Source organism: Octopus bimaculoides, chromosome 1, assembly GCF_001194135.2.
Source record: "Octopus bimaculoides isolate UCB-OBI-ISO-001 chromosome 1, ASM119413v2, whole genome shotgun sequence".
NCBI lineage: Eukaryota > Metazoa > Mollusca > Cephalopoda > Octopoda > Octopodidae > Octopus > Octopus bimaculoides.
The window spans coordinates 62,914,810-62,926,844 of NC_068981.1; the positions used below are offsets into that span (position 1 = coordinate 62,914,810).

The following is a 12,035-nucleotide window of genomic DNA, read 5'->3' on the forward strand; positions in this document are numbered from 1 at the left end:
TAGCCACTTTACTTTTCTCTCCTCTCCTATCCTCTCTCTCTCTCACTCACTCACTCACTCACTCACACACACACACACACACACACACACACACACATTCTCATCTTGTCTTCCTTTTGTAACTTGCAGCTCTGTATATCCATGACCCCTTTCAGGTCATCGTCCTACAACACCCACGAAATTCAACGCTCAGATTTCCAAAACACATCTCTTAATTTTATGAAGTCTCAGTGTCTACTTATCTACTCAATTTATTTCACAACACACAATCATAAAACTCTTAATATTTATTATTATTAATATTATTATTATTATTAAGGCAACGAGCTGGCAGAAACGTTAGCACGCCGGGCGAAATATTTAGCGGCATTTCATGTCTTTGCGTTCTGAGCTCAAATTCCGCCGAGGTCGACTTTGCCTTTCGGGGTCTCTAAATTAAGTACTGGGGTCGATTTGATCGACTGAGCCCCTCCCTAAAAGTTTCGGGCCTTGTACCTAGAGTAGAAAAGAAAAGAATATTTGTTATTATTAATATTATTATTATTATTATTATTAAGGCAGCGAGCAACGCCGGGCAAAATGCTTAGCGGTATTTCTCCCATCTTGTGTTCTGAGTTCAAATTCCGCCGAGGTCGATTTTGCCTCTTATCCTTTCGGGGTCGATAAAATAAGTATCAGTCAAGTATTTGAGTCGATGAAATCGAGTAGCCCGCCTCCCACCAAAATTTCAGCCCTGTGCCTATAGGGGAAAATTATTAAGGGCGACGAGCTGGCAAAAGCGTTATCACACCGAACAAAATCCTAAGCAGCATTTCGTTCGTCTTTAGGTTCTGAGTTCAAATTACGCTGAGGTCTACTCTGCCTGTTCTCTTCTCAGGATGGATGAAATAAATAACAGTTGAGCACTGGGTTTGATGTAATCGACGAGGCTCCTCCCACCAAAATGTCTGACCTTGTGCATATAGCAGACAGGATTAGTAGTATTATTCTCGTTGATGTTCTTGTAGTTCATATTTCCGTTACTTAATACAAACATTTATTTTTGACTTCTGTTCTTTGCAGGATCTTTGCAGTCAATTGTGGTGTGTGAAAGATAACCAACCATGCAACAGCGGATTATTTCCAGCAGCTGCTGGAACACCATGTGGTAGAAGTGTTTTTGACAAAAGTCGTGGCAGTCCTCAGTTGGTAAATATATATTGTGTTACGATTTTTTTTTTTTTTTTGAGAGTGGGGGCATTTTATTTTATAGTTGAAGGCGCATGACTCAATGGTTAGCGTAGTCGGCTCACGATCATAAGGTCGTCAGTTCGATTCCCAGCGGCGTATTGTGTCCTTTCGCAAGACACTTTATTTCACGTTACACCAGTCCACTCAGCTGACCAAAATGAGTGCTACTTGTATCTCAAAGGGCCAGCTTTGTTACATTCTGTGTCACGCTGAATCTCTTCGAGAACTACATTAAGGGTACGCGTGTCTGTGGAGGGCTTAGATACTTGCACGTTTATTTCACAAGTAGGACTACCAGTATACGTCGATATTTTTATCTATCACGTTGCGTTCAAATTTCTTGCTTTCATTTTTTACTTGGCATATTTTGCACTGTTTCTCACTTATAGTAGACCCTACATAACACTAAACCAGGTTTGAACAGTACTTATCCTTACCTAGTCATAGCACTGGCTTCCGTTGGGACGTCCTTGACGACTGTTAGACCCTAATTGATTTTCCTGCACCCTATTCTCTTATTACTATCTATTCTCTCTTCCACCTGATTCACTGTAAATAATTGTTCTTGCTTAATCTCATATCTTAATTGATTGATGTAATCTATGATCAGTAGCAATCCAGCTATGACGATCCCGTCGTTTTTTTTTTCGTTGTTTTCGTTGTTTAGACCCAAGTTAACACTTCATCGAGCAAACCTATGATGAAAGACATTCTAACCGCGACCATACCATTATTTTCCAGTGTGTACATAACAGGACCATATTATCCAATTTGTCCTTCTTTATGACTGCTGGATATAATTCTTGGAAGATTCTTGTTTGGAGTATTTCTAGCATATGGAGCAACCACAATGAACAATAGTCCGTATATACGAGTGTGTAATGATGTCAATTTCTCAGAAATTCAGACAATATGGTATGCATACACTTAAGGTGACGAGCTGGCAGAACCGTTAATACACCGGACAAAAATGCTTAGTGGCATTTCGTCCATTTTCACGTCCTAAGTTCAAATTCCGCCGTGGTCAACTGTGCTCTTATCCTTTCCGGGTCGATAAAATAAGTACCAGTTGAGTACTTGGGTCGATGCAATCGACTTACGTCCTCCCTGAAATTGCTGGACTTGTGCCGAAATTTGAAATCAATATAATACACATACATACATATATCATATTACGTTAGTAATTGCTTCCAAGACTTGCGGTATAACTCGAGAAACAACGTAACATGAAAAATCATTTTTAGATATTTATTTGCTTATATTTGTTCCAGTAAATGGTTTGTACAATCTTTCACACATATTTTATTTCATTTTCCACCCCAGTATTGAATTTTAGGTGTTGTTTTATAATTCTTTACGCTTTTAAATTTTCGCTGAGACTGACGTGAAGTCAGAGAAATCGACTGAAGTTGAAGTTTTGAAAAAAATATGACGTAAAGTTGAAAAAAGCGTAACTCGAATCGACGAACGTTGACGTATGCTTATTTATATAAATACATATATATATATATATATGTATATATATATATATATATATATATTAAACAAATCAGTAATGTGTGTGTTTTAATTATATTTGTACTCATGAGAAATCTTATCTATACTCGGTCATCCCATAAATAATGCGGTTTTTTTAACTTGTTTTTCAAAATTAAAATAAAGTTCGTTTTTAATCCAAAATATACACTCCTTCATTTTCTGCAATGTTCTTCCATCTATCTGGTAGATTTGCAAGGCCCTGCTTTCAAAATTCACTCCTCCACTACTGTTCTGAGCTCGTCTACAGAATTCATATTTTTCCGTCCAAATGATTTTGAAGACTGCGGAACAAAATGGTAATTCGATGGAGCAATGTCATCCTCGGAAATCCTTTGGAATATCATCCTCGTTGATTGTGGCCGAACATTATCCTGATGGAAGAACACCTTTCATCTTGAAACCAAAGATGGTCGTTTTCCGATGGCACGCAGGTGTCGATAAAAGGTTGAATGACCAAATCCAAGCTTCTTTGCATGTTTCTCAACAGTTACGATAGGATTTTGTTCCATCAGGGTTTGCAGGACGTCTTCGTCGAGCTCTACAGATCTTCCAAGACGAAGCTCGTCTTCTAAGCTGTAGTTTCCGGCTCGGAATTTCTGGAACCACAGTTGACACTAGCTTACGCTTATTGTCCGATCCCCATACACTGCATTAATATTCCATTGTGTTGTTGCCTTTATTTAACTCATAAAGCAAAATATGCCGAATATTCTCTTGTGTCACTTCCATTAAAGCTTTGAAAAAATAACAGGCCACGTCGACGTCTGGGGGGGGATACCCTCTACGTTGACCCTTATGGCACGCCTTCCACGATATATCGGAACATCACCGCTTAATCGGTTTTTTAAGATTGCTACCGCGTTCAAATTTGCTACAGTTGCATCCTTAAATCAAACTTCAACTGTTCCAAATTTACTCCCTCTGGTTAGATTTCCTTCCAGACTGGCCTTAGTGCTTTCTCCACTTGATTCGTCGTCATTTCGTTAATTCTTCCTGCGGCTTCTGAATGTGTTTTGTATACTACCGTACATTCCATCCTATTAATGATAATATCCATTGGAGCAGTCACTTCCACATTAGTTCCTTCCCTTTTCATCATTTTTGAATAGTCCTTCCACTCGTTCATTTCCATGACATACTCCGATATTTTTGCGACCTCTGCGAAGCTTCTATCTAGCCTTGCTTTTTTTTTTTTTCATAGTGCTCCATGAAATGTCTGACTGCTCAGAATCGGACACCTCATGTGTAGCTGCTATCTGAAAATCTGATGTCTTCCATTTTTCTACTTGGCATACCCTCCTCTATGAGGAAGGAAAATACAACCAGACTGCCACAAGGCAGCAAAAACCAAAGTGTTCAGCGAACACTACAACAATCTAAACAACAGTACAACAATATTTAAACCACAATACAACAGCAATACACACCAAATTCTTCAAAAATGCAGTAAGAATAAGGTGATTTTTATTGCCCACAAGAGGGGACAATTAACGCATGAATAAAATGAAATTTTACAATGAAGGTGAAATGGTCACCCCGGCCCTGCTTCGGGATGATTAAGTGATTTCAATTATTTCAAACAAAGAGTTTTTAACAGTTCTTTAAAATAATCTCAACTTACCATTTTATGTCACTTTTAATGTCATCATAATTCACCACTGGGGCGCTGGGTTCAATACTCACCTCGGGCTCCAGTAAATTTACATCTGAAGGAAAAGCTTCTCTCAGAGTTCTATATTTTCCTTCCTCCATCAGAATATATCTTATAATCCTTATCATATCCCTCTGAAAGATTCACCCTAATAATCCCTTTTATTTTCGTTATTTTCCTCTCCAGTTTTTGAGTCGTATGATATGTCACTGAAAAAAATTTGTTTCTGTGTATGTCTTGTGTGTCTGCGTGTTGTGTCTGTGTGTCTGTGCTTTTATGTTTCTGTAACTCTGTGTTACTAGGTGTCTGTCTGTCTCTATTTCCATGTGTTAGTATGTCTGTGTGTTTATGTGTCTGTGAATCTATATATTTGTGTGACTGCAAGTCTGTATGTTTGCTTGGTGTTACTGTTCTGCTTGTGGCATTTTCCTTCGGTGTTCTCAAGGGCTTACTGCTTCTATTTGTCGTTGTTGTTTGGTTCATTTCCTACTGTACTTTGTTTCTTCTGTTGTTGCTCCGTTTTAGGTGATGAACTCCTCCTCTCTCTCTTCCTTGTCTTGGTTTCCATAAACTCTGTGTTCTGTTCCACTTCCTGGGTCCTCCTCTCCACTTCCATTACGCCTTCTTGTGTTTCTATTTCTGTGGTTTTCATCGTTTTTAAACACAGTAAGAATAAGGACTACTTGCTTTTACAGCAAGTTGATGCAGGTAGCTTATCCCGTCCTTCTCAGACTTTCATTTCATGCAATTGAAAAACCTGCATTATTTAAAGGAAGACCCAATATATAAAAAATTGTGTTTGCTTGTATTTTATTGTATTTTATTTACATTCTTTTTAGTGGTGTCTCGATTACAAATGTGTCCCAAAGAATCCGAATTTTAAATTTAAAGATCTAGAGAACTTTCAAGGTTCGTATATCAATGGATACTGGGAGAACTGGTCAGCCTGGTCTGGGTGTCCAACGGAGTGTGGTGGTGGAATACGTATGAGAACACGTCTTTGTCTGAAACGACAGTAAGTCATTATTATTGAAAACATTTAAACTCATTGATATTATTCATTATTCTAAGGAGGCGAACTGACAGAATCGTTAGCACGCTGGGAAAAATGTTTGGCAGCATTTCGTCCTTCTTTACGTTCTGAGTTCAAATTCCGCCGAGGCCAACTTTGCCTTTCTTCCTTTTGGGGTCGATAAAATAAATTTCAGCTGAACACTGGGGGTCAGTGTAATAGACCGTACCTCGAACTTGCAGTCCTTGGGCCAGACTTTGAAACTGGTATTATTTAGTCTTATTTCAAAATAATATTTATCATATAAATTGCGAATTTATAAAGGGGTTTGTACTCGAGTTAACAGTATTGTCAAGTATATTTTATAAACTAAAACAATTGGGGTCGCCAATATATATATATATATTCATTCATTTATCTGTCCATCAACATATTCCTGTTTTTTTTTTCTCTCTTTTATTCATTCATTCTTTTTTTTTTTAAATTCTCGTTGATGTTATCTAGACATCAGATAGGTAAACCTCGTTGCAATGGTCCCAGCGTGGAACAAGGTGTATGCAATCTGAACGTAAGTCTTCTTTATTTGCCAAATCTAGTTTATTTGTGGAATTAATTCACTATTCTTGCATTAATTGTATTTCTAAAAATCCTTCCATATAAACGTTCGTACAATGGAACTGATCACTTGATTATTTATTTAAAACATCAGCCTCTATCATTAACGTATCGCTTTTAGCATGTTATTAATGAGATTCAAACTTTACGGGAACTACACGTTTATGAGAAATGTCTAAATTAAGATGACATCATTTGCAATATGATTTTGTTCGATAGTTTTGGAGCGTTTATTGCAGAACTTCATTTGTGTCATATATATTTATTGCGTTAAATAATGAGAATACAGCTAAGCCTTTTGGAAACTAAAGAAGCTTGTCTTTCATACAACGCACTGTTCGCAATAGAGAAACAATATACAGCATTTTATATCATATATGCAAGAATGTTGATTGGCATAATCGTTAGAGCGTCAGTCGAAATACCATGCTATATTTCTTCTGGCTCTTTACGTTTTGAGTTCAAATTCCGTCGTTGTCAACTTTGCTTTCTTCCCTCTAGGATCAATAAAATAAAGTACCAGTCAGATGTGGTGTTCGATGTCCTTAACGAAATACTTCATCTCAAAATTGCTTGCCTTATACCTAAATTAGAAACAATTTATTTTGTATATGTCCACGACTTCAGAGCGTGGTGTCAGTTATATTAAGGACTACATCACATCTAAAATATAATATGTATGTTATTACTAGAATTTTAGGTTCCCTTAGCAAATTGTTTTTTTATTATATCCTCTCCTGATTTTCGTTATTTTTTTGTGGGCGGCGGGAATTAAATTCCAATCGAGCTTCAATTGACTAAATATATTTCTCATTAATATAGGCTTCTAAAACTCTCGAATTGGAAGAAATGGTAATGCTGATTTAATTTCCTAGAGGCTATGCCTGGCCCTTAAGAGACTCTTGCGGGATTTTAATTAATTTCATATCTATCAACTTAAGGCACTGTTCTTATTAGAAGGATAAATATTTTACAAACTCAGCAACAGTGCTTTAATCAATCTCAGCTGAAATATTTATTGAGAGTTCTTGTTTTTTTGTTGTGTTTTCTTCAAGAGACTCTGCTAATTTATTGCAATCAAAGTTGTGCCCCAGAATGGCCACAGTCTAATGATTGAAGCAAAAGGTAAAAGACAGCAACTGAGACAAAATTGTCGTTTTTAAATTTATTTTTGCCTTTCCTCCAATCTCTGTGATCCATAGAGCTAACACGTATCTTCGGTGTCTGTAACATTTAATGAATGAAAGATTAATGTTTTCTAATAGAATAGATGTAGGACGCGAGGCCTGCCTTTCGTACTGGAAGAATTGAACTCAGTACGGCAAAACATCGAAATACTTATCAATTTTATGAAGCATCCATTGTTTAGAACGATAAAGTGTTCGATCACTCACTGTTGTCACAGGAGCTTCAAGAATTAGTTACGAAATGTTCCACAAATTACACTCCACTGTCTTACAGAAAGGGAAAAATGAAAATGATGATATAATTTTATGTAGGTTATGCTTTAAAAAACGAGGTGGGATATGTTTTATCAGAGATTTGTTCAGTTAGTTCCGTTTTGGAGCCAAACAACGACAATTTATAGTAAGTGGTTTCTGACATGCCTTATCCAAGGTAATCACATAGCGCCTGATAGAAGGTACGAGCTCCTAATAATGTGGTTCGAAGTTTGATATCTTTATCAGCGTAGCTATCTGCTCTCAGTGTTAAATATTACTTTCCAGTTTCGTACAAGTATGACTTGTTGCTTCTAAACTGCAGTCGATCATTAGTCGAATTAATCGATCATTCCAGCGGTATCCATCTCGTCTGTCTTTTCAGGACTACCTATCGTTATCTATACTACCCCTCTCTTTTTAAAATGGCAGGCTCTGATTTGAGAGAGATTTGGCCACTATTTATTGCGAGTCAAGCTGCTACATAGTCTCTCTCCATAGCTCTAATATGACTTCGTTTTCTGTACTAATAACGATTATTTTGTCTTCGTAAAGCGTTTTGTGGCCGATAAAAACACATGCATATATATATATATGATGGACTCTCCTGTCGGTTTCGACATATGAAGCTCAGACAACGTACTCTTTCTTTGTCAATCATAATGCTTATGTCAAATGTGACATTTAAGTCCTGCCAACGATTTGCAAAGAAGGCTACAAATGTTGCAAGTTTGAACCCTGATAGTAGTCATGTTTTGAAGGAGCGTGTGAGTAGAAATACGTTGTAGAAAATTGTTATTATATTGCTACCGTTTTATTTGAATTGTTTTGTTGTTGAAAGCCATTGCTGTAGTGGTTTAATATGACTACCAGCTGCGCAGCTGCAGCTAGCAGCGGCCGGCCGACCAACGGCATGGGAATGAGAGAGGTGAATGTGGAAATGGAAAATTTGAAGAAACATTTCAAATATTTGAAGGAGGGAGACTGTTTGCGGGTTGACCCACCCAAAGAAGTGATGGAAGAAGCAGAAAAGAAAATTATTACATATAAAACTTTAAGAATTGGCTCCAAGAAAATAGAAATTGCGGAGACAGAAGTGATTGAGAAGTGTCTGAAGGAAATCACAGAGGAAGTTGTGCTGTTTATGAGAGGAAAGAAATACGAAACGGTGAAGGTGTATTTCAAGACGGAGCAAGGAGCTAAGAAATACTCTACCATGCCTCTGAGAACGGATGAGTGGCCCCTTTTACCAGTATATTGCGGTAGAAGGGCGGCGAGAGTGAGGATTGGTAGATTACCGCTGGAGATAGATATGGAATGGTTGGTATCAGTGGTAATATATAAATGCAAAGACAAGGTTCATATCATTAAAGTGGAGAGGTCAAGAGAAATCGAATGGTGGGGTTTGGGGGTAGAATTTCTAGCCCACATTACCCTACCGGACCGACATAACATTGCTGAGGAATTAGTGCTTTTACGGATTGTGGTGGAGGGAAGGCAATCCGTATGCTACAAATGCAGAAGTAGAGGACACATGCAAGCGGTGTGTCCTCGCAGAGAAATAATCGTAGAAGAAGACGAAGTAGAAGAAACAGAGGTCTGTGAGGAGGAAATGGTGCAGACCGAACAGGAAGAGGTAGAAGAAAAGCAGGAAGAGACTGAGGAGCATGGAGAGAAAAAACGTATGCGGACTGAATCGCCGCCAAAGTCCCCAAAAAGAAAAAAGGAGAAAGAAAAAAAGATGACGGAAGACGGAAATGATAGCGAGGAACAGAACGTAACTAAGATTGAAACCCAAGATACAAAGCAGGAAAAACAGTTGACAAGACAGGAGAGGTGGTTAAAGTGGTGGACTGTGATGGTGGAACAGAAGGAAAAGGCGAAGGCGGAAGGAAGGATAATCGGAAAGGTAGATTTTTAAAATATTAGAACAATACTTTTCGACAGTAAGGGTTTAGAAACAGAAAAAACGATAGCCAAGATAAAAGGATTGGTACGACTGAAATTAGAACCCGGATGATGAAACGAAAGCAGTAGTGGTGGAGGAATGGATAGCGAACAAGCTGCGAGAAATGAACAGATTTGATTTCCAACTATGTGGATTATATGTGGGCTACAACACTTTGGTGGAGGAGCTGAAACCATACATAATCATGAAAGAATCATAAAAAGAAAAAAAATGAATGAGAACTGTATAAGAAAACTGTTAAATGAAACTGCGAGCTTTGGGGGACTCGTAAGCCATTCCATCATCATATTGTAAGTTACTCATTTCATCTCATAATTCGCTTTATGTACCCCACGTTTTGTGTTGTCTGTCCTTGTAATGTCTCCCTTCTTTGTAATGAGGCCTTCGTGCCTATAATAAAGATATCAAGTTTGAGGATTATAGATCAGTGTAGGTGGTATATTTGCAGCCGCTTTTCTCCTTTGCCTTGCACCCCGAAACCTGTTAATGCTGGTTGCAACGAAGTTTTTAATACCATTTTGACACAACCATCTCCATTTTGTTCGTACCAAGGATGTTCGCTCAAAGGTGTTGTGAGCTACCTTCATCACTAAAATATATGTATAGTGCTAGCTAGAGGTACGTGAAGACTTCTCCGTGTAACAGACAGTTACCCATAAACCAATAATAAAAAAATTGATCCAATTCTAATGGCATGACAAGCCGTGATGACTGAGAAACTCTGGTTTTGTGCTGAGAATATATTCTCAAATACACAAGGTAGAAATCGAATTCAACACTACAAGATAACGAAACGATTTTGCATTGATGTGGTGGTGTTCTTTTGCACTTGATTCTTACTGTATTCGTTGGTATAAAAGACGCACGGGTATAATTGACGCACCCCGCTTTCAGCAGCGTATATTCAGAGTCAGGAAGAGAATTATTTTATGGGAGGCCCATCTTTGCATATAGGACCCAAGGTGGTAATGTGAGATTTTGGGGGAAAATGAGGAAGAAAGTGTGTTTTATATAGCATCAATAACGAGACATTAATATTGTAATTAAACATAGAGCGAATACAGTGTTAGTGGCCGGTAACGAACCGTTAAACTCTCAAACTATTTCTCTGTTACCTTAAAGATTAGTTGTAGTTCTATCAAGAGGATCAAGGAATACCTTTTAGCAATTAAAACAAGTCAGAAATATATTTTTACAGTATAATTATAAATAAAAATTGTGAAGCTTTGAAATAAACAGAACTCAATTTCGAACAGAATTCTTTGTATTTGAGCATGTTTCTGATATGTCTATTAATTAAACTTTTACAGAAATGTCGTCCGGGTGTACCAGATCCCAGGGAAAAACAATGCAGATCGTTCAACGGAAAGGTTTATATGGGAGCAAGATGGCTATGGAGTGCTTATAGGGAATTCAGTTTTGGTTGGTACTAATTGATAATTAAGATGCAGTATTTAGAAAAACTAATTTTTATAATGTTTCTTTCTGTACTCATTTGTGTAGGGTGTTTGTTTTGCTTTTTTATTTGTTTTTTTTCCTTTTATTTTTCCCCTTAATTTCGAGTTTTGATGGATGCGAAATAAAGAATGAACTTATTAATCAATTCATATTAAAAGGTGTCTCTATCTCTCTCTCTCTCTCTCTCTCTCTCACACACACGCAATTTTTTCTTCACTCAGCAAAATATCCTGTTTACTTCTCGTTTTGTACGTATGAGATGTTGTAGGCGCAAGTACGTATGTTTGTATGCTTGTAAATGTAAGTATATATTATGTATGTATGTGTGTGTATGTATATGCGCGCACGTATATTGGGCGAATATATATATATATATAAACGAGAGAGATTTGTAATACATGTTTAACGAACATATATTTAGCTCAATTGTAGTTAACCACATCCCGCTCCACGGCTAGGATGGAAGATCACATCCACTAGTTTCGTCTTTCATTAAACTTCCAGCCAAGAGAATGTTGTGATACCATTTACGAAAAATATAAGAACGGTCAAGGTACATCTGGTTACATTTACATAGCGCTTCAAATTTGGCTGGCTACAGTAATTAAATGAAATACCGACACAGTATAATTGAGATTATATTTGTAAATAGTTTTAGCCATATGTTTAATAAACATTTATTTAAGCTCATTGAAAAAATTGACCCTGTGCTTCAATGATAAAATTGTCACCAACCAGGATTAGCGTTCGAATCACATAGTTTCGACTTTCATTAAAGCATCGCCAGGATTCAATTATTCATTGTAGTTTGTAATGTTAAATAGTTAATAGAATTTAAGGAAAACATTCATAAGAAAAACAGGGAAAACAACAAAGGTCAAAAGGTCATACACAGTGAATATATTAGATTTATGCTCAGAGAAAGTTTAAGATGGAAAAAAAAAAGATGGTGCAACCTTTCGAACATGTCTCTTCGTCAGAAAGAGGTAGAAGTCCAGACAGAAAAAAAAGAATTGTCCGAGAGAAGCACGTGTGTGTGTACGTGTATATATATATGTGTATATATATATGTATATATATATATATATATATATATATATATATATATATATATATATATAT

At 37.0% G+C, this 12,035-nt stretch overlaps 1 protein-coding gene across 1 annotated transcript in view; it reads left to right on the forward strand.

Moving 5' to 3' along the window:
* The window catches only part of LOC106871402 (A disintegrin and metalloproteinase with thrombospondin motifs 16), a 164,846-nt gene that overhangs the window by 123,130 nt on the left and 29,681 nt on the right, over positions 1-12,035 (forward strand). The window contains exons 11-14 of the mRNA XM_052967174.1: positions 1,063-1,188; positions 5,260-5,435; positions 5,937-6,000; positions 10,766-10,877. Coding sequence (XP_052823134.1) covers positions 1,063-1,188; positions 5,260-5,435; positions 5,937-6,000; positions 10,766-10,877 — 478 coding nt within the window. The remainder of the gene's footprint in view (positions 1-1,062; positions 1,189-5,259; positions 5,436-5,936; positions 6,001-10,765; positions 10,878-12,035) is intronic.